General features: G+C 34.6%; 1 protein-coding gene and 1 pseudogene across 7 annotated transcripts; both read right to left on the bottom strand.

The window, feature by feature from the left end:
- Positions 1 to 1,107: 1,107 nt before the first annotated feature.
- Positions 1,108 to 2,235, bottom strand: LOC147391695 (aspartic proteinase CDR1 pseudogene; annotated as a pseudogene).
- Positions 2,236 to 2,627: 392 nt separating this feature from the next.
- LOC147391694 (AT-hook motif nuclear-localized protein 2-like) lies at positions 2,628 to 7,745 on the bottom strand. 7 transcript variants are annotated; one of them, XR_015170205.1, is made up of 6 exons: positions 7,380 to 7,745; positions 5,345 to 5,390; positions 4,963 to 5,129; positions 4,696 to 4,865; positions 3,219 to 3,527; positions 2,628 to 2,906 (listed from the first exon to the last, which is right to left on the bottom strand). XR_015170205.1 is itself a non-coding variant. In XM_086417078.1 (6 exons), exons 4-6 carry the CDS (start codon positions 4,833 to 4,835, stop codon positions 2,841 to 2,843), a joined length of 300 nt encoding a protein of 99 aa, XP_086273204.1. In that variant the 5' UTR covers positions 4,836 to 4,865; positions 4,963 to 5,129; positions 5,345 to 5,407; positions 7,380 to 7,745; the 3' UTR covers positions 2,628 to 2,840. The 7 variants fall into 7 exon arrangements, 3 of the variants coding, with proteins under 3 accessions (XP_086273204.1, XP_086273203.1, XP_086273205.1); XR_015170206.1 differs by having other exon boundaries at positions 3,219 to 3,522; XR_015170208.1 differs by having other exon boundaries at positions 3,219 to 3,380; positions 7,380 to 7,743.
- Positions 7,746 to 22,736: the final 14,991 nt, after the last annotated feature.

The raw sequence follows: 22,736 nt of genomic DNA, 5'->3' as shown, positions 1-22,736 counted from the left end.
TTTTAACTCATATAAGACAAAATAATTGAGCCATGGTGTGGGTTTATTAATTTGTAGTGTGCTTATATACTTATCCATGGGATATAAGAGGTAATATCCTTTTAAGAATAAGGGCATACTTGTCCGTGTTGAAAAAAGCAAAGTACTTACTACTGCAGCACTTTTTTCAGCATCAAAATAGTGCTGAATTTTTTTTACTTATTTTCAGCAATAAGTGCTGAAAATATAGAGTAAACAAACGCGCTATTTTGACAAAAAGTGCTGGATTTAATTTTTTTCAGCAATAAGCACTGAAAAATAGCGCAAACAAACACTGCCTAAGATGAAACTTCTTAACTGCTGTGTAGACTTTCAAGTCCACATTTTTCCACTCCTTTTTGCAACGTATAGGACAGCCTCTCGAAAGTCCAGAACTAAGTTAGTCCTTGGGCTTCACACGACAAACCAATAGTCTAGAAAAAACCTAGAATGGTTTAGGGATAATTTCGTAAACTAATAGTGCTCTTTGTTCAATTAAGTTGTTAGGAGTGAAAAAGATTTGGAGAGTTTAAACGTCGTAAAAATATTTGGAGTATGAACTTATTTTGGAAGTAATACTCCGAAATCCAATAATTTTTCAGTAGGAATCACTATTGGCATCAAATAATTTTAATGATTTGTTCTACATATATGGACAAAATAAGTGACGTTGCTAGCTTTATGGAACCAATTGGCCAAGCCCAACAAAAAATGTTAGATTACCAAGTCAGCTTAGGAAACTCTTTGTCTTGATTATGAAACTTGTTAAAAAGATAAAAAAAAAAATTCTTCATGTTCTATAATTTACTCTTTTTTATTAATAATATGTAAAGCAGTACAAAGGGATCCACCTCATGAAAGTAAACTAAAGCATGCCAAGATAATACTCACCGTATAACATCATAACTACTAGTTAATACTTGGTGCAATCTGTTGGTTTGAAGGACACCAACTCATTTTTGAGATCATAGACAACATGCAAGTTCATCTGAGCCATGTTTCCAAAGATCCCGATTTCTCCTCCTGGCACGATAATTAAGCAAACAAAATCTTCTCCATTTCAAACAAATGTACTCAATGAAGGTAACTTCACGTCAGCACCACCGGAGAAATGAAAAGTGATGATAGGAAACTTGATCTCATCAGACTTTGTGTTGTAGCATAATTTGTGGGACGGAAGTGGATCCAGGGTTTAAGTTTAACGAACTCCTTTACCGATGATTCAATCTTTCTGTAAAGCTCAATAGGTAGAAATGTTAAGGTAGTCCCTAAATCAATTACAATGTTGCCCACATTATTGGTCTTCGATGAAATATTATAACCAAATTTCTTAACTCCAACACTAACACCACCTAGTGTTAGACGATACACGGTCCTTGGTTCCATGTTTCTTACTAAAGGAGTTGTGACAACTCCTTCACCTGAGACCATAGCTTCACTACCAAACTTCATCTTACTAGAAGATGAAGTTAACAAAAAGGGGATTAAACAGTAGGCGAATTTCCAATCAATTTTGGGACCCAATTGTGATATCAACGAAAAGGGTCCACCTCCTAGGCCAATCAGACCCGAAAATGAATTATCGAACGTCATTTCGTTTCCATATGCACACCCAAATATGATATTTGGGAGCGCCACTGATGATCTTCCACTACTTGACTGCAATTTAAATGTCTCAGTGGCAAGGTTTCCCTTAGTGAATGATCCGTCCCCATAACCATACAAGTAATTGCAAATGTCTTGGCTAGTACTACAATTAAAGTTCTTACCAAGAGCTTCACAAGGCTCGGACAAACAAAAAATGTTTTTGTAACTGGAAGATTGTTTGGGATCAAGGTAATCGGTTTCAAACATGTGGCATTTGTGACAAGACTTACATTAGACCCATACTAGATCACTACCTGTGTCGGCAATTGCGTATATTTGAACAGGAGGAGTTCCAACAGAAATTCCCATTAAATACTCAAAATCAGATTGGTACACATTGGATTGAATTTGTTTTGTTGAACTTGACGAAGAAGATGATAGCTTGAGACGATTCACACAAGCCATAGACCAATGATCAACGTTCTCCAATCGGTCATAATTAGTTTCAGCGAAGTTGAAGAAATGAGAGATTAGAGAATCTCTATGTATCAAATCCACATGGAACCCATGACAAACATGCACAATGGTGAAATGGAAGTTGCAGAGGTAAGTGACAATGGCTATAAGCATTAATTACTACGTGAAAATATACAAAATTCGATGGCCTAAAACCGTCGAATTACATAACTAATCGTCGGCCTCGACCGTCAAATTTGGCCTTGTCGAAAAAACATTCAGTGGTTGAGAACCATAGAATTTTATAAATTCGACGGCCCAAAACCGTCGAATTTTGAATTTTTAAACCAAATTTCGACGGCTTTAGACCGTCGAATACTATATTTTCAACTGTTCAAAGACATTAAAACTCTTTTTTATGCATTTGTCTTCAACCTATACCTGCGAAAAAAATCACACATTCATATCCATATCGACATTCACATCCCATCCACACCAATTTGCATTCAAGCATTCAATTCATAGTATCAAAGAATAATAAGATTTAAAAAAAAAAATTACTTAAATAAATCAAAATTTTAATCTCACATATTGTAAGAATTTCTGATATCATATTCACATACATCAATGTAATGGAGTCTAAAACCTAAAACAAGGTTTTACCATCTACTCTTGATGGTATGGACCTAAAACAATCAAGTTCAATCATGTACAACAAGTGTATTCTCCATTGAATTCAGATTCCACAGTAACTTGAAAGACTACTCTTCTTCCTTGCCTTAGCAGCAACCTTGGAGACTTCTTCTGCATTCAAGCGTGCCAGTGCTCTTCACTGTTCTATACATCTACATGAACACCACACACACAAAACTGTAAATGACCCTTCACATAAATCAAGATGGTATTTCTCTATAACTTTTAACCTAAACTTTCCTAAATAAACAACAGAAACAAACAATTAACAAGAGAGAAACCCAAGAATACTGTTCTGTGTAAACAATTGTTTTCCCCATACAAATACAAAACAACCATATAAATAATAAAACCAAAACGCCAATCATCATTGTTTGCAAACCATGTTAGGAACTAAAATAACACTATTATTCGATTGAACAAAAAGAAAATGTATACTTCAAAGAACAAAAAACTATACAAACCTGAACTGGGGATGCAACTGTTAGAAGTCTAGCCACACCACCACCTAGAACACGACCATCCAGGCCAGTTAGGGATACACTTAGTCCACCTGTTCTGCTGCGTTGGCCCCCACTGTCAGAGTGCAGAAATCTATGGACACCATCCTTCCCAGTCTATCACTCCTTATGAATAATAAAACCATTACAATGAAATGGTCACTTAATGGGTACCTCCCCACAATCAATTTCAACTAATGCACCATCTCCACTTATGGACATTCCACCACAATCAGTATGAGGAATGATTCTCAGTCATAGCAGCAAGCTAATCTAAACAAGGACAGCAGTGGCTCAATGTCTTGCATGATTATATAAGTGCTGAAGAATTATGGCATAGTTAATAGAGAACAGTCCACTTATGGACCATTTCCCAAAGAAAAAAGCTTCAGCTTAGCATGTTAATTATGTCTTGTTCTCTAAAGCTTACAGATAAGGCTTTGTGTCAATATCATCCCCACTTGTCAATATCATTGTGTTTATCAACAAATTTAATGGGTATTACAGCTGTGAAACTAGTTTCAATTGATGAGATGACCCAAGTTATTTGCATGTTATGATGATGGATGGAAAACATAGAGATGATGATGGTGCATAAACCTAGGAGATTTTGGTAGTGGTGGTGGAGCAGTTGGTGGTGGTGGTGGGTTGAGAAAATGAGAGGTGTGGATGTCTTCTTTCCCACAAGACAATCCACCTTCCACTTCTACAAAACTAAGTGAATAAACATGGGAAGTCAATTACGGAGGATTAGAAGCAGCAATCCTATGTGCCTATGCACTTCCAAGGGGATGGAACCATCATTTGATGGGACTCGAAGCACCAATAGCATTGTTATGTAAATCTTTTGTGCATTGTTTTCCATATCCTTCTTACAAGAATCCCCTAGAACACACAAGTCGGATACTTAAATCATTCAACTATGTCACCTCTTTATAGACAAATATCACGTTCAGCCCCCACAAGTGATGCTCAACTATTTCAACAAAACATAACCTATAAACACAGATTAACTAACCGGAAACTAAAAAACCATCAAACGAAGAAGTTGGATTCACGGGACTTGAACCCACAGCCTCAAAGTTGCATTTTCTGACTCCAATGTACCATCTTGCCTCTCATATAGAGGTTGTACATGTACAACCTTCTAAAGTTTTCCAAGTACAATGTATCAGCTCCCATTTTTCATTTACATGTCCAGGGTGCATTAACACATCAACAAGCTCATTTAGATATGGACCCATATATAATTTATAGATATAAATAATTTATACACTATTTATTTTTCCCTGACCATCTCTATAAGAAAAAAATAAAACAGAGAGAGAGAGAGAGAGAAGTTAACAACTTGCTCCAACTGACATCTACTTGTACTATCTTGAACAACGTGAGAGAAAGAAAGGTTGTCCATAGTGTCACGTAAATAGCAAAGAAGCATTACCTTGCCAATGGCAGCGGTGGTGTTTCCGGCAGCATCAAAAGCATTACCTTGTGGCTCATTCCATCCATCTCAGCAATTCCGCCAGCATTGTCACTTATAGGGCCATAGGCATCAATTGCAAGCCTGCCCCATAGGGGCATGGGTCCCAACAATGGTATATTATCAGTTCCCTATCAAAAAATAATAATAATAAGCGCTCTCCTTTTAAATGAGCCATAAGCATAATTGTGTCTACATAAAAATTCATGCCTGTTTGAAGGATCATACCTTCTCAAGCACCAAACCTAAGCTGCAGCTTTCCTTTTCTTAATTGTAAATCATGGAGTTTCATACGGGAGAATAAAAAGCAGTCTTGCCCACACAGATTTCCCTGCTGGTAAGTTGATCACTCTCGCACATTCCCTCTGCCTCAAGTATGATATGAAATCCTGGAACTGTACAAGAAAAGTATAAGATCGCAAGTATTGGGACTAAACTACAACACAGCCCGTAATTTCAGATACTATGCCACATAGCTAACTTAACAAATGTTAAGCGCTGCAGTCTTCATCTAACAACAAAGTAACTAAATTACAAAGTCAAATTACATGTGCAGTTCATAGCTTACATATTGGAGACACCAAATTACAAAAGAGATAACAACTTACACCTTTATGGTCGCCTTTCGTAGAAGGGAGCAGCCGACAAACCTCTCTCTACATCACCCCAAAAACTAAAGTAAAAAAATCACATGATGCATACGATTAAAAGTAACAGTTAGAACACACCCGAGTTAAAATGGAGAAAAAGTTAAATATAAAAGTGGTAGTTTTCAACAACAGGGCGAGGATGCTTGATTCAATTTAAAGAACCATAGTCACGGAACTCAAAATCAAGTTGACGGCATAAATCTTGACATCCAACAACATTTTATTTTGCTCAAGCAACCCATGAAGAGAAAAATCTAGTAAAAATTGATGATCTGATAATCTAGTAAAAATCCCTCAGCTTTGAGGTTCCATCATCTCAAATGGGCAAAACCTCGTTGGTTTCCATTTCCTTCAAGCATCAAATTAAAATAACTGAAAAAAGATGTTGGACTTCTAATGCCCTTAAAAATTAAGGATAACCATTGGTTCTAATTCTCAAATTAGTACTTAATCTAATTTGAGATTTAAACCAATACTAAAGCTATGGTATCCAGAATTTCCTACATTCAATCTAAATGTTGATCACCACTCAGACACTGCGTAACACTATGAACCGGTTAAAGTTGATGTCATTTTCCTTAAGCAAGATCAGATGCCATAGGGAAGTAGAGTACTAGAGCAACACAATTTTAACAACTTTAAAAAAAAAAAATTAGTTATGTTTCACTACTAAATTAGTTTGAGTGGTAATCAACAGATGGCACTCAGAGACTATGCTCACTACAGGGACAGGGAAAAAGAATAATAAGAATAATAATAATAAGATGATAGCTGATGCAAATGACATTCTCTTCCTCAGTATGATTAAGAAGAACAAGTGGACCACATGACCTAACTGCAACCAGTATGTGGAGCTCATTTCTGGTTGCTCAATGGTTACATGCAGGTAATTAATTACTTAATCAATTTCCTTCTTCCTAACAGTACTACATACATACTATTTATGTATCTCCGATCGACTTTGATGCCAAGACTACACATATATAATAATGATTTGAGTAATTAGCAGACTAGCCTTACTAATTTAGATAGAAAACTTTGAATGTACTTAATCTAATGATGTTGGACTTCTAATACCCAACTTAGTTACTAAAATGCAAGTTGTTGGAACAGAGTACCCATGCAGCAGAACAATAACAGAGTACTATAGGTATATCCACATTATTAATAACAATGGCAGCAATAAAGGAGAAAAGGGGAAGATAATCAACCACACAAGAACTTCAATTGTGCACTGCTAACGCTAGTCCTTGTGCTTCATGGACAGCATAAAATGCAAGTTTGCGGCAGAATATTTTGATAGATAGTAACAGTCAGCCTAAATATCTTTTTAGAAATATGTTAAAAACATTAATAAAATTTACGAAACAAAAATTTTAAGTTTTTGTCGAAATTTCTTGTAAATTAAACATAATAATTCATTGCTAGATGTGAAGTTTTAAAGTGAACCGCTTGCAATACATATATACCAAGTTTCCATTATCTTGATCTGGATCCGATCGAGCTCATGGCTTCATGATATTTTGACCTCCCAAACTATTGATGATTTTCAAGTTAAAAAAGAAAAGAAACACCTTAAACAAATTGTAATGTTTCTGCAGCAATAATTGAAAGAATTAAACATCACTTAAAACAAAGAAAAGAAATTAATCGAATCAGATATTAAAAATCTCAAAAATTGTTTCTTAAACATTAAAACCTAACCTCAGCAATATTGTTAATTCATCTTAAACATTAAAACCTAACCTCAGCAATATTTTTTTATTCATCGAAGATCAAGAAGAGAAGATTTTCTCAATTTCAAAGAAGCTACCCTTAGCAATGTTGTTCATCTATAGAAGATCAAGAAACACTTTCACGATTCCCTTGAGTAAAATTAGTTTAACATGCTCAAATTACACAGTAGAACAAAACAGGGATGGAATTACATCATTTGGAAACAAACTAATAAAAAAATTTAGGGCTTTTTAGGGTTCTTGAGAGAGATGGACTTACAGATGAGATCTGGAGTGATTTTGATCGGTGGCACTGATGAGTGAGCTTTAATTCGTAGGGTTTTTTTACTTGAGCTCGTTTGGTACTCTTGATCGATCCGAAATGGAAGATTGAGGGACATGAGTGAGAGTGAGAGATCGTTCGGCACTTACGATCGCTCGGTGTTCTCAAAATTATCTGTGAGTGTGAATGAGTTTGATCGAACCAAATCAAGAGGGAAAGTCAGCTGTGAGTGAGAGTGAGTTTCTTCTCCAACTGTTTTCGATCTGATTTTCTTCTGAAACGGCAGAGAAGAAGGAAGGCTGTTAAAGACGTTAATGGTTTTTTCGTTAAAAGAAATTTTCGCTGTTTCGTTGGCCAAGCCTGTCGAAATTTGTTCATGGGCTTAATTGGGCCGGTCAAAATAAATGTTGGTCTTGGACCGCCGAGTTTAACGGTAAAAATAGACGGAGTTGGATGCCATGGTAGAGAAATGATTTGCTGATTATAGGAGACTTTAATTTATAGAGACAATGGCTATAAGAATTAAGATGGGATAATTTTATTGGGTGTCATATTCTTTATTTTATTTCTAAAAAGTTTTTTTTTTAAAAGGATTAAGAGTTTTGGTTACATGTCATGTTCTTTTGTCAGTTAAAAAGAGTTTGTTACTTGTCATCAATCAAAATATATAAATAGAACGTCTATATTATTTTTCTTCCAAATTTTAGATTTCATTACAGAAATTAGTTTTCTATTTTTAAAACTTGGAAGAAAGAGTATTTGTTGGTTGTTTTATTTCTTTAAATATATGTAAGATATTAAGGCTTTGCTTAATAGTCTATTTAGCAAAAAATTTCTTTCTAATCAGTCCTTAAACCTTACTCCTCGCATTTCACATGATTGAAATGTTGAATGTGCTCTAACCATTCAAACTCACCATTTTCATCCAAAATTTTGGACTTCCCAATTGAGTTTAAGAGATTTCATTTTGACATAAAGGATTTGAGAAGGAAGAAGAAGCTATTTTCAAGTATTTTGAAGATGTGTGTAGAAAATTAGGGTTTTTTCAAAATTTTAATTCTTTTTGGGATGAAAATCGATTAAGGATGGTTCTTTTGGTTTGAAATCGTTTACACAAGTCATTATGTCAAGTTTTTAATCGATCTTTTCATATATTTCAGTCAAAATTGTGAGAATCACAGTAAATCCTATGTCACCCCAGCATCATTGAAGTTGAAAATGAGGTCATTTTCTATTGATCGGTTAGATAAAACAAAGGTCAAGGGACATGTAATCACCAAAAGGTGGGTGGGTTAGTGGGTATGTCTAAATCATCCAACTTTATTTCATAAATGGGTTTAAAAGGTTAAGAAAAAAAGCCCAACACAAATACTTAATGCAAAGCCCAAGATGTGTTTGCTCCCGAAAAAGTTAATTGGGATTCCTTTGAATATTATGGTAGGGTCAGATCTCTTTATTGAGAAATTGCTTGCATTTGCCTTTTACTATTGGCACCCCAAATTTTACTTAATACATACCAATTAAAAATAAAGAAAATAAGAGAATGATTGAGAATAAGTAATATTTGGGGTGCCAATAGAAAGTCTCTTCTACTTTTTTTTTATAGTTAAATTTCCATTTTTTAGATTTTGAATTTTATATGAGCCTAAGCATAATTGTAAACAACCAAGGAATGTTTGTAATGTTTGAAAGTGTATTTTAATCTTTAATTGGGGTTTGATAAATAATTTAAGAAATTAGGGTGTAATAAGTAAAAGTTGCCATTATTTGTTTGCAATTGGTTTTGGCATAATCATAATTCATAATGCTTGTGTGTAAAAAAAAATGTTGATTCCAAGCCAATGGCTTCAAATCAGCAATTGGATCATTTTTGTGGAAAATTACTTAAAGGACCCTAGTGAAGGGACTTCTTTTTAAATAGTCCCTAAGTTTTGCACAGTATCTTATTAGCCCATTTAGTAAACTTTTCTTTTCTTAATAGTCACTCGACCCTATCTCACGTTGTAATGTTTTTTAAATACCCTAATTACCTTTTTTTATCATCTTCTTCACATAATTAGTAGGTTTTCAAATGGCGATTGCGATCATTTTCAACAATTTTTTGTGGTAAATGACGACTGCAGAATGACATAGTCTTAATTTTGAACATTTAGATGTATTTTTGTTGATTTATTTCGATGATTATTTTTTATAAAATAAAATTACTTAAAGGACCTTGGCGAAGGATCATTTTTCTAAATAGTCCCTAAGTTTTGAGCGGTCTCTTAATAGTTCATTTAGTAACTTTTCTTAACAGACCTGGACCTCTCTCCACATTTCTCATGATTAAATGCCATAACCGTTCGAACTCATCATTTTCATTCTAAAACAATTGGGTTTTAGGCATCACAATCAAGTTTTGGAAAGTCCATTCCATTGGAAAGGATTTAAGAAGGAAGAAGAAGTCATTTTCTAGGGCTTTGCTAAACATTTTGAAGATGTATGTAAAAAACTAGGATTTTTTCACTTTTTTTTTTTTTTAATTTTTGGATGAAAATCGATTAAGAATGATTCTTTTGGGTTAAAATCATTTAAATAAGTCATTATCTCAAGTTTCTAGTTGATCTTTCCATGTATTTTAGTCAAAAAACTAGAAAATCGAAAATGGGTGAGTTTTTACCATTGTCGAGTTTACCACTTTTCATTTTAAAGTGGTGAACTCAATAATAAATAAAAAACGTCGAGTTCGACAATAAATAAAAAACAGTGAGTTCACCAATAATGAGGGACCATTAGGAAATAAAAAATTTCCTAAATCTCCTATCAAGCTACCACACAAAACTTAGGGATAATTTAAAAATAAATCCCTCCACAAGGGTCATTTAAGTAATTTTTTCAAAAAAATGAAGAACGCAATTGAAATTCTAAAATTTTCGATGATTATGTTGTAATTTATGATTTATGCATTTAGGTATTTCAAGGAGATTTACCCAGTATCGAAGTAAAAAAAAAATATTAAAAATATGAAAAAAAAAATTAAAAAATCTGGATCACATTCAGAGTGTCTAGTTCAACATTTTTTATTGTTGAGTTTGATGGTTTCTTTATGAAAATATTGTTGAACTTGACAGTTATTAAATGCGACTTAAAAGTGTCAAGTTCATCAACTCAAAAGGGTAGTTTGGGTATTTCAAAATATTAACGTTGGATGAGGTACAAAGACCATTAAGAAATAAAAAGTTTACTTAATGGACTATTTAGATACCGCCCAAAACTCAGGAACTATTTAGAAAGAAATCCCTCCACCAAAGTCCTTTAAGTAAATTTCCCTAATTTTTATTAGACGGGTTAGTGATGAATGGGCCAAACAATTATGGGAAAATTACTAAAGGACCTTGGAGGAGGGATTTTTCTTTTAAATGGTCCCTAAGTTTTGGATGGTATCTTAATAGTTTATTTAGTAAATTTTTCATTTCTTAATAATCCTTAGACCTCATCTCACGTGTTTAATGTCTTTGAAATATTCAAACTACGTTTTTCTCATCTTCTTCACGTAGTAGTTTTCCAGTGGAGATTGTAATCTTTTCCGATGATCTTTGATCTTCATGTAATTTTGAACATCTAGGCATATTTTATTGATTTATTTCGAGGATTTATAAAATAGAATTAAGAACGAAGTTGAGATTCTAAATTTTTTTAAGATTATGTTGTAATTTTTTTTATTTGTAACTATTTAAGCATTCTGAGTATTTCGAGGAGATTTGTTCAATATCGAACTCAAAAAAATAAAAATAAACTCAAAAAATCTGATTCACATTTACAGTGTCGAGTTCACCACTTTTTATTGTCTATTTCAACATATTTATCATCGAACTTACCACTTTTTATTTTGTAGTTTAACATTTAATAATTGTCAAATTTGACGGGATTTTTTATATGAAAATTATGTCAAAATCAACAATAAATAAATGTTGAACTACACAATAAAAAATGGTGAACTTGACACTAAGTAATTAATGGCTAGCTCGATAAAAAAATAATAGAAGTGTTGAGCTCGACACTAAGTAATTAATATTGAACTAAACAATAAAAAGTGGTGAACTCAACACTAGTTGGTGAATTCAACAATAAAAATATTGAACCAGACAATAAAAAGTGGCGATGCGCGCAAGTTGGTTCGGACACTCGGTTAGAAAAAAAAAAAAGTGGTGAACTCGACACTATAATATGGGTACCCATTGACACCCCTAATGGAGAATGATATTCTCTTTTGAACATTTAGGCATATTTTTTTTTCATATTCGTTTTCATTTTTTCGACTTTGATCCTTGTTAAATCTCCTCGAAATACCAAAAATGCATTTGTCATAGTTGCAAATCAAAAGTTACAATGTAATCTTCAAAATTTTATAATCTCAATTCGTTCTTCATTTTTTTTAATGAAACGTCGAAATAAAATAAAAAAATGTATAAATGTTCAAAATTAAGAAAATATAATTCTCCAGTAGGGGTGTCAATGGGTACCCGTTTACCCGGTTCCGATTCCAATTCCCTTTCTATTAGAATTGATTACAGCCGAGTTTAATATGGAACCGAACCAATAAGACCATAACCATTAGGTTCTATCCAATGGGTACACATAGGTACCCAAAACAAATTTATTTTGTCATTTTATTTTACAGTATACACGATTTAAAGTTTTCTTATATTTTAAAGTTAACATGTACATGTATCATGTACACGTGGTCACCTATTCTTATAGCTTATCCCTTGTAAAGAAGTGAATTTTAATTTTTGAGCAAAAAATCATATTTTTAGTGGAAAAAGGTATTATTAATTTGATACTTTGTACATAATATATTAATTTTTAAAAGAAAAAAATAATAATAATGATTTTGAAACATTCTTTTCCCATTCGATTCTTGAGAATCGGAATCGACGGGTACCTATGATTCTTAGCGGTTCCACTTATTTTTTAACTGGAATCGAAACCGTCAAGAACTAGAATTGAAAATATATAATGGTTATGGTTCTCACTTTCTTAGGAACTAACCCATTGTCACCCCTTTTTTCCATTCATTGTTCATGATCAAAGATCCCAAAAAAATTATTAGAATCGCAATTAAAAAATCTAACTACACGAAGAAGATGAGAAAGGGTAATTTGGGTATTTAAAATATATTATACACAAGAGATTAGGTCTAGGGACTATTAAGAAAAAAAAAATTTATTTAATAGATTATTAAGTGATCGTCCAAAACTTTGGGACTAGCTAGAAAAAAGTGCCTCCATCAGGATGCTTTATGATTTTCCCAACAATTATTGAACACTAGTGCCAAATTTTGCCATGTTGGGTCTAAGGAAGACCAGGACTGACAGATAGTACTAAGGCTATTAATGAACAGATTGGATCATACCCACAATTTGTTCCGACAAACTCTTGAATTTGATTGATGATTTGGGCGTCAAGGAGGATCTGATTTGATTAAGTAATTGATAATCCAATGGCTGTTTACTTTTAATTTTTATCATATTAGAAAATAGAGATTTTGAGATGGAAATAAGTATAGTAAAAGTTGGGGTGTAATAAGTAAAAGGTTGTAGTGCCAATAGGAGCTCTCATTAAATGAAAATAAAATAAAAAATAAGTTGAAAATTATCTTAACATCCTAATGGGTATACGTGGACCATTTGATAAATATTTCAAGAAGAGTGCTGATAATATGACTCGCTAGTGGGCATACTCAATTGACTTCGTAACATGGACAGTTCGGGAATTGTAGGTTTGTATGTCTCGGGATACTCATGTTATGGGGAAATGCAATCGTGTATCCCAAGGCATATGGATTTAAGATTTTCGTTAGGGAGTCGATTGAGTATGCCACTTGGCGACAAGGGCGGAGCTAGTAAGGAGCTGGTGGGGGCAATTGCCCCCCACAGAACTTTGAGATACTCCTATATTTTCAACTAATTACATGTCCCATTTGTCCCCACTCCCTCACCTCTCTCCTTATTTTCCTCCACACCCCTCATCTTCCACTAATTTTTGCCCCCACACCCTCACCTCCCTCCATTCAAGTTCTTCGGCTATAAAGCTAATAATAGTTTGCCCCCATTACAATTTCCGTTAGGGAGTCGATTGAATATGCCACCTGACGACTCATATTATCACGACTCTTTCAAGAATAAAGATACACAATATCATTAATTTTGGCCGTTTTGGTATAGCATCCTTTTAAAACTACAATATCAATTAATAAATTAAAGAGTTGCAGTAATAAATTAAGTAAAACCTACAGTTTCCACAAAGATCTCATTCACTTACCTCCTGTTGTCTCTCTCTATATATAAAAACTCCCCTCAAGAATATGTCTTACAACCGAACCCACAAGTAATTGTCCTAGCCAGTATTTGTAAAAGAACGAAAGGGTGATCGATCGAGGATGATGGCTTGGAGGAGGACGACGATGATATTGATGATAACGATGACATGCACAGCAATGTGTGTCATACCAAGGGTGGAGTCATTATTCCGACGAGAAATTGGGGCTCCTTCCCCCAAACGTTATGATAATGACATTGGTCATTTACCAGTGCCGCTCGATAAAGAGACGATACAGTGTTGGATACCAATAAGGAACATAGATGGGTGCGATGTGGCCATATTAGCAGCTTTTCATCAACAGAATTGGTCTTTGTTGGATAACGCTTGTTGTCAAGCCATCTCCAAAGTTACCCATAGATGTTGGACGAAGATGTTCCCTTTATTCCCTCAATTCCCACCACTAGTCGTGGACAATTGCGTTCTATTCGCACCCAAATCCTTTTAAACTGGGTTGGAGGAGCAATTAAATTTCGAGTCAGAGTTAGTTCAATAAAATGAGAGTTAAATTATGTGAGGGTTGGATCAATTAATAAGATTTGTGTGTTAATTATCTTGACTTGATAGACCAATTTTTAATTTTGATAACCGGGTATCCTGTAGATAGCGGCCTAGGTCCGTATCTGGGCATTGCCCACCCCATCCATAGACCATGCATGGTCTCGTCCAAGGAATAGTCCCGAGGCACGCACATCACACGCACTAGGTACATGAGGGTGCACCCACCCTAGTGTGATCAAAAGATTCACAAAAAATCAGATTCCAAAACTTTTTAACTTCACCAAGATTAATTTACTTACAACTAAATGGTAAATATTGATGGCCTATGATTCTTCAACTTATAAATCACTTTTGATGCGGTTACAAGTTCAAAATTGTTGATATTGCAAGTTTTGCCACTTACAACAAAACCAATTTACAACTAGAAAATATCAATTTAAGACCAAAAAAAAATTATTTTAAATCAATATTTTCTAGCAAATATCTGAATTTTTCAAGACACATCCATACATCTAATATTCAATATAGATAAATTTTAAGATCCAGAATTTATTTAGAAATTATCAATTGCTCAGATATACCAAAACAAATAAGAGCCCAGTCTCTTCTAAGACTCTAATCTAAGAGTGATGAACCACCAAAATATCGTCGAGGTATTATGTACGATGTCTTGTATTCTTTTTTGGGCTTGGGCTTCAAGAGCCAAAATCAGAGGGGACATTTTCTGAAACTAGTCAGGCTTCTCGACTGGGCCCATGCAGGGTTCGATGGCAGCACACCGAGGCAAAAAATTTCAAGGTACATATATGTATTCTTTTGGAAAAGTCATCTAGGGTTTTCTACTTTTGGTAGTTTTTTTTTTTTATCTGAACCACGGGCATACGCGTACTGCCAAACCACGTAAATCCTTGTGCTTTTGTGTGATTTTTCTTTGCTGCTTCATTTTTCACAAGAGGTCAATACATGATCCCAAGGAAAAAAAATTCTCTAAAATCCCCTCTATTCTCCTAAGTTCATATCTCTCTTGCACTTGTAAAAAAAGAAAAATGGAGAACACTAAGATGAAAACTGCTGTGGTGACTTTCAGGTCCACATCGTTCCACTCCTTTTTGCAAAGTATAGCACAACCTCCCTAAAGTCCAGAACTAAGCTAGTCCTTGGGCTTCACACGACATAAATCTCCAGCACAATCCAATAGTCAAGAAAAAACCCGAGAATGGTTTAGGGATAATTTCGTAAACTAATAGTGCTCTTTGTTCAATTAAGCTGTTAGGAGTGGAAAAGATTTGGAGAGCTGAAACGTTAACAAAACTAAAACAAAGTGGAGAGAAAACAGAGGTTGAAGATGAAATCTGAAATGAACTCTTATTATTTTCTCTTACTTTACAGTAGATTACAAAAGGTATATATAGAGAGAGAATTCAATCTTCTAGTATCTTCTATTGATAGGATCCAATCTTCTAGTATCTTATTATGAAAAATAGAATAAAGGATATGCAAGAATTAAGGCATTAGATCTGGGGATTATATTGACTTTCCTAATACTCCCCCTCAAGTTGGTGCGTGAACATTGTGAACACCCAACTTGCGTATGAGTTTAAGAAACTGAGAAGCACCGAGAGGCTTGGTAAGGACATCAGCTAGTTGTTGATCACTAGGAATGTATGTGGTGTGAATCAAGCCTGACTAAATTTTCTCACAAATAATGTGGCAGTCGATTTCTATGTGTTTTGTCCGTTCATGAAAAATGGGATTGGCAGCAATGTGCATAGTTGCTTTATTGTCACAAAATAAGATAGCTGGCTGAGAATGAGGAACTTGAAGATCCTGTAAGAGATAAAATAGCCAAGTGATCTCGCAACATGTGGATGCCATGGCTCTATATTCTGTTTTAGCTGAGGAACGAGAAACGGTTGATTGTTTCTTGGACCTCCATGAGATAGGAGAATCACCTAACATAATACAATAACCTGTGATAGAGCATCGAGTCTCAGTGTAACTAGCCCAATCGGAGTCACAAAAAACACGTAGCTGAAGTGAACTAGAGGCTGGTAATAAGATGCCTTGTCCAGGTGTTTGCTTAATGTAGAGTAGGATGCAATGAGCAGCATCAAGATGGGGGTATCGTGGCTGATCCATAAATCGACTGAGGATGTGCACAGAAAGGTGATGTCAGGACTAGTCATAGTAAGGTAGATTAGACGACCTATAAGACGTCGGTAGCATGATGAATCAGTAAGAAGAGAACCATCATCTTTGGTGAGCTTCAAATTTTGCTCTATAGGAAATGTTGCTGGTCTGGATCCAATCAACTCAGTATCATCAAGTATATCCAAAGCATAATTGCATTGTGATAAGTAGATGCCTTGACTAGATCGAGCAACCTCAATACCCAAAAAGAACTTCAATTGACCGAGATCCTTCAACTTGAATCGATTGTGGAGTGAGACTTTGAAAGTAGTAAGGGCATGTAAATCATTTCCAACGAGTATAATGTCATCTACATAGACGAGGACAACAGCGAACGAGGGTCCAACTGGGCAAGTAAATAATGAATAATCTGCTTTGGACTGAGTATAACCAACCTCCAAGAGTACACGAGAAAATTTTGCAAACCATTATCTTGATGCTTGCTTTAGTCCATAAAGAGATTTACTAAGACGACAAACTCTACTCTCCCCCTTTCGTGCAAAACTAGGAGGGACTATCATGTACAATTCTTCATCAAGGTTACCATGTAAAAATGTTTACATCTAACTGATGGAGATGCCAATTATTGATGGATGCAATGGCAAGTAAACATCGAACTGTAACAAGTTCAGCAACAGGAGCAAAAGTCTCATTATAATCTAGGCCCTCCTTTTGGCTGTAACCTTTTGCTACCAAGCATGCCTTGTATCGCTTAATGGAACCATCTGAATTGTGTTTGGTCTTATACACCCACTTACATCAAATAAGCTTCTTATGAGGTGGTAGTGATGTAAGAGTCCAAGTGTAATTTTCTTCTAAGGCTTGAATCTCAGCAACCATAGCTTCACACCATTTAGGATCCTTAATTTCTTGGTGAAATGATTGAGGTTCTGTGATAGAAGAGATTGCTATACAAAAAGCTCGATGAGATGAAGAAAAACTATCATATGAAAGAAAAGATGATAAAGGATGAGAAGTGCTGACCTTGGAAACATGTCAATGAGGTTGATGATGGATTGGGGGAAGAATGATGAAGGGCAACCTAACAATGATAATTTTGTAGATAATTTGGTCGACATCACTCACATGTAAGTCATCTAAGTACTAGAGCATTCATGGTATGAGTAAGCGGTGAAGACTCTCCAAAGGAAGGATTGGAAACATCAGTATGATTTTCTGAAGGGTTGGTAACATCAACATGATTTTCTAATAGTGTTGGTGTGACCGTAAAATGTACAGCATCTTGATCAGGTAAAAAAGGTGATATGACATCTAATGAAGTTGATGGTGCTCTCATTGTTTCTAAGTGAAAGGGAAAACTATCTTTATAAAAGACAGCATCTCTATAAACAAAGAGAGTTTGGGAGTCCAAATCAAAAATTTTGTAACCCTTTTGCCCATATGGATATTCGAGGAATATACATTTTCTTGCCCGAGGGTCAAATTTGGAGCGATTGGAGGCAAGTGTACTTGCATAACATAAACAACCGAATACACGTAGATTAGAATATGAAGGTACTCGTTTGAAAAGAGATTCATAAGGTGTATGACCAGAGAGGAGTGGTGTGGGGGTGCGGTTAATGAGATATGTTGCACTTAGAACACATTCCCCCCAAAAACGAAGTGGCAAACAGGCTTGAAATCGCAAAGCACGAGCAATCTCTAAGAGATGTCGATGTTTGCGCTCAACAACAGTATTTTGCTGTGGAGTGGCAACACAACTGTGTTGATGAACAATTCCTTTATCTTGATAATAGGTCTGCATTTGGAATTCAACTCCATTGTCACTTTGGATTTGTTTAATTTTTCTATCAAATTGGGTTTCAACCAAAGCGAAGAATGATTCAAAGAGATGGCGGGTTTCAGATTTGTGTTTCATGAGAAAGACCCAGGTGCATCTAGTGAAATCATCGACAATGGTCAAAAAATAATGTGCACCATTTAGAGAAGCATTGTTATAACGACCCCATATGTCACAATGAATTAATTGAAAAGGTTCAATGGTTGAAATAGTATTCAAAGGGAAAACCAATCTAGTTTGTTTAGCAAGAAGACAAACTTCACAATGGTTGGGATCTGAAACAGAAATTTTTGAATTATTTTTAACGAAGAGATCCAGATATTTATTGGAGAGGTGTCATATCCGCTTATGCCATAAGTCAAAAGAAGAACTAGCAGCTGCAAAGTGAGTTTGTTCTTTATTCACCAAATGAAAATGGTAGAGCCCATTCATCTCCTTACCCGCTCCAATCATCGTCCTCAAAGAACGGTCCTGTATGACACACGAATCAGAGGAAAAAATGATAGAGCATTTAGAATGCTTGGTAAGCTTACTAACTGAAATGAGATTGAATTTGAATGATGGAATGCAAAGCACATCGTGTAAAATCAGGGAAGATGTCAATTTCACTGTTCCAACATGGGAAACGGGGGCAATAGTCCCATTTGGTAATTTAACTGAAGAAGTCCCAAGAGAGGTAATGGAAGAAAGAGATGAAACGGAGCTAACCATATGATCGGTTGCTCCTGTATTAATTATCCAAGGTATATGATCTTTAGAGGAAGCCAAGCATAGAAAGGTACCTGACAAGGTGGTTTCTGGTTGTGATATACCTGCCTGGTGAGCCATGGGCTGCGAAGTGTTGAGTAAAGTTAGAAGCTGGCGGCATTGCTCATCTGTAAAAGGTAGTGCAGATGAGGATCCATTATTATGTTTATCACTTGATACTGCTGCCACTTTCTTTGTAAAAGTTCCTTCTTTATGAGGTCGATGCCCCGGTGGATATCCATGTATTTTGTAGCATTTGTCAATGGTATGCCCAAGCCAACCACAATGACACAGGTTGGTCGATCCTGTTTTGATCCTTGATTTTTTATTTATTTATTGGAAAGTTGGTACCTTTGCTGTTTTTGTTGTTGTAGCCTCCCTTTGCCAATAAGGCAGCGACCTCCATAAGTTGGGGGGTAACAGCAGCAACTTCACGTTGTCGCTCCTCTTGGAGCACAAGAGAAAAAGTGCGATTGATTGGAGGAAGGGGATCCATAAGAAGGATTTGTCCTCGAATGGCAGCATAAGAATCATTTAGCCCCATGAGGAACTACATTGTCCTTTCTTCTTGTTGGTAATCCATCAACTTCTTCATTGCGCCACACGAGCAAATTGGCATCTGCCTGTATGTGCCAAGTTCATCCCAATATGCCTTTAGTTTGCTGAAGTAATTAGCGACAGATTGTTGTTCTTCAGTATGGGATGAAATCTCCCGCTGGATTTGAAAAATCCTTGGGGCATTACCTTGTGAGAATCGTTGCTTGAGATCTTCCCATACTTCATATGCTGAATCAACATAAATGATGCTAAAAGCAAGCTCTTTTGATAGCAAGTTTAGTATCCATGAAAAAGTCATATTATTGCATCGAACCCATTGATCATAATCTGGGTTATTGGTGTCAGAAGGTTTCTTGATCGATCCATCAATAAAGTCCGTCTTATTTTTCTCTGTTAGAGCCATAATCATGGCTCTACTCCAAGTATTGTAGTTCTCACCTATCAATGGCTGAGATACTAACATCGTTCCCGGATTCTTAGAGTGATGCAAATAGTAAGAACTAATGAAGTCTTGAGCCGAAGTCAAATGCTCCGTGATTGAATGATTGTTGTTATAACAGAAGATAAACTTGAGCAGAACCTTGCTCTGATACCATAATAAAACTAAAACAAAGTAGAGAGAAAACAGAGGTTGAAGATGAAATCTGAAATAAACTCTTATTATTTTCTCTTACTTTACAGTAGATTACAAAAGGTATATATAAAGAGAAGATCCAATCTTCTAGTATCTTATTATGAAAAATAGAATAAAGGATATACAAGAATTAAGGCATTAGATTTGGGGATTATATTGACTTTCCTAATAAACATCATAACAATATTTGGAGTATGAACTTATTTTGGAGTAATACTCCGAAATCCAATAATTTTTCAGTAGGAATCACTATTGGCATCAAATAATTTTAATGATTTGTTCTACATATAGTGGACAAAATAAGTGATGTTGCTAGCTTTATGGAACCAATTGGCCAAGCCCAACAAAAAATGTTAGATTACCAAGTCAGCTTAGGAAACTCTTTTGTCTTGATTATGAAACTTGGTAAAAAAAAAAAAAAAAAAAAAAAAGTTCTTCATGTTCTATAATTTACTCTTTTTTATTAATAATTTGTAAAGCAGTACAAAGGGATCCATATCATGAAAGTAAACTAAAGCAGGCCAAGATAATACTCACTGTAGAACATCATAACTACTAATTAATACTTGGTGCAATCAGTTGGCTTGAAGGAAACCAACTCATTTTTGAGATCATATACAACATGCAAGTTCATCTGAGCCATGTTGAGTATTTCAAAGATTGCAATCTCCACTGGAAAACTACTATGTGAAGAAGATGAGAAAAATGTAATTTGAGCATTTCAAAGACATTATACATGTGAGAGAGGTCTAGGGCTATTAAGAAATGAAAATTTTACTAAATGAATTATTAAGATATCACCCAAAACTTAGGGACTATTTAGAAGAAAAATTCCTCCTCTAGGGTCCTTTAGTAATTTTTCCATAATTGTTTGGCCCATTAATCACTAACCCGCCTAATAAAAATTAGGACAAATTACTTAAAAGACCTTGGTGGAGGGGTTTCTTTCTAAACAGTCCCCAAGTTTTGGGCGGTATCTAAATAGTCCATTAAGTAAACTTCTTATTTCTTAATGGTCTTTGGACCTTATCCAACGCTAATATTTTGAAATACCCAAACTACTCTTTTGAATTGATGAACTTGATGCTTTTAAATCATATTTTATTATTGTCATGTTCAACAATATTTTCATAAAGAAACCGTCAAACTCAACAATAAAAAATGTTCAACTAGACAATAAAAATTGGTGAACTCGACGCTGTAAATGTGATCCAGATTTTTCATTTTTTTCATGTTTTTAAACTTTTTTTTTTTTTTATAACTTTGATACCGTTTAAATCTCATTGAAATACCTAAATGCATAAATCATAAATGCAAAACAAAAATTATAACATAATCATCAAAAAATTTAGAATCTCAACTACGTTCTTCATTTTTTTTTTTTTTTTTTTGGAAAAAATTACTTAAAGGACCCTGGTGGAGGGATTTATTTTTAAATTATCCCTAAGTTTTGCACAGTAGCTTGATAGGACATTTAGTAAATTTTTTATTTCGTAATGGTCCCTCATTATTGGTGAACTCATCGTTTTTTATTTATTGTCGAGTTCACCACTTTTTATTTATTGTCGAACTCGACGCTTTTTATTTATTATTGAGTTCACCACTTTAAAATGAAAAGTGGTGAACTCAACAATGGTAAAAACCCAACCATTTTCAATTTTCTAGTTTTTTCGACTAAAAAATATGGAAAGATCAACTAAAAACTTGAGATAATGACTTGTTTAGATAATTTTAACCCAAAAGAATCATTTTTGATCGATTTTTATCAAAAAAGGAAAAAAAAAGTGAAAAAACCTTAGTTTTTACATACATCTTCAAAATGTTTAGAAAAGCCCTTGAAAATGGCTTCTTCTTCCTTCTTAAATCCTTTCCGACGGAATGGACTCTCTAAAACTTGATTGAGATGCCAAAAATCCAATTGTTTTAGAATGAAAATGATGAGTTCGAACGGTTAAGACATTTAATCGTGAGAAATGTGGAGAGAGGTCCAAATCTATTAAGAAAAGTTACTAAATGAACTATTAAGAGACCGCTCAAAACTTAGGGACTATTTAGAAAAATGTCCCTTCGCCAAGGTCCTTTAAGTAATTTTTTTTATAAAAAATAATCATTGAAATAAATCAACAAAAATACATTTAAATGTTCAAAATTAAGAGTATATCATTCTCCAATCGTCGTTTACCGTAAAAAGTTGTCAAAAATGATCGCAATTGCCATTTGAAAACCTAATTATGTGACGAAGATGCTAAAAGGTAATTAGGGTATTTCAAGAACATTACAACGTGAGATGAGGTCGAGTGACTATTAAGAAAAGAAAAGTTTACTAAGTGGACTATTAAGATATTACGCAAACTTAGGGACTATTTAGAAAGAAGTCCCTTCACTAGGTCCTTTAAGTAATTTTCCCCCAAAAATTATCCAATTGATGATTTGAAGCCATTGGCTTGGAATCAACATTTTTTTTTTCCACACAAACATTACGAATCATGACTTTTTCACCCTAATTTCTTAAATTATTTATCACACCCCAATTACAGATTAAAATACACTCTTCAAACATTAC

Source organism: Akebia trifoliata, chromosome 11 (genome assembly GCF_017979445.1).
Source record: "Akebia trifoliata isolate Shusen 1 chromosome 11, ASM1797944v1, whole genome shotgun sequence".
Classification (NCBI taxonomy): domain Eukaryota; kingdom Viridiplantae; phylum Streptophyta; class Magnoliopsida; order Ranunculales; family Lardizabalaceae; genus Akebia; species Akebia trifoliata.
Note: the sequence above shows the minus strand (reverse complement) of the source record. Positions and strands in the feature narration are given on the sequence as shown.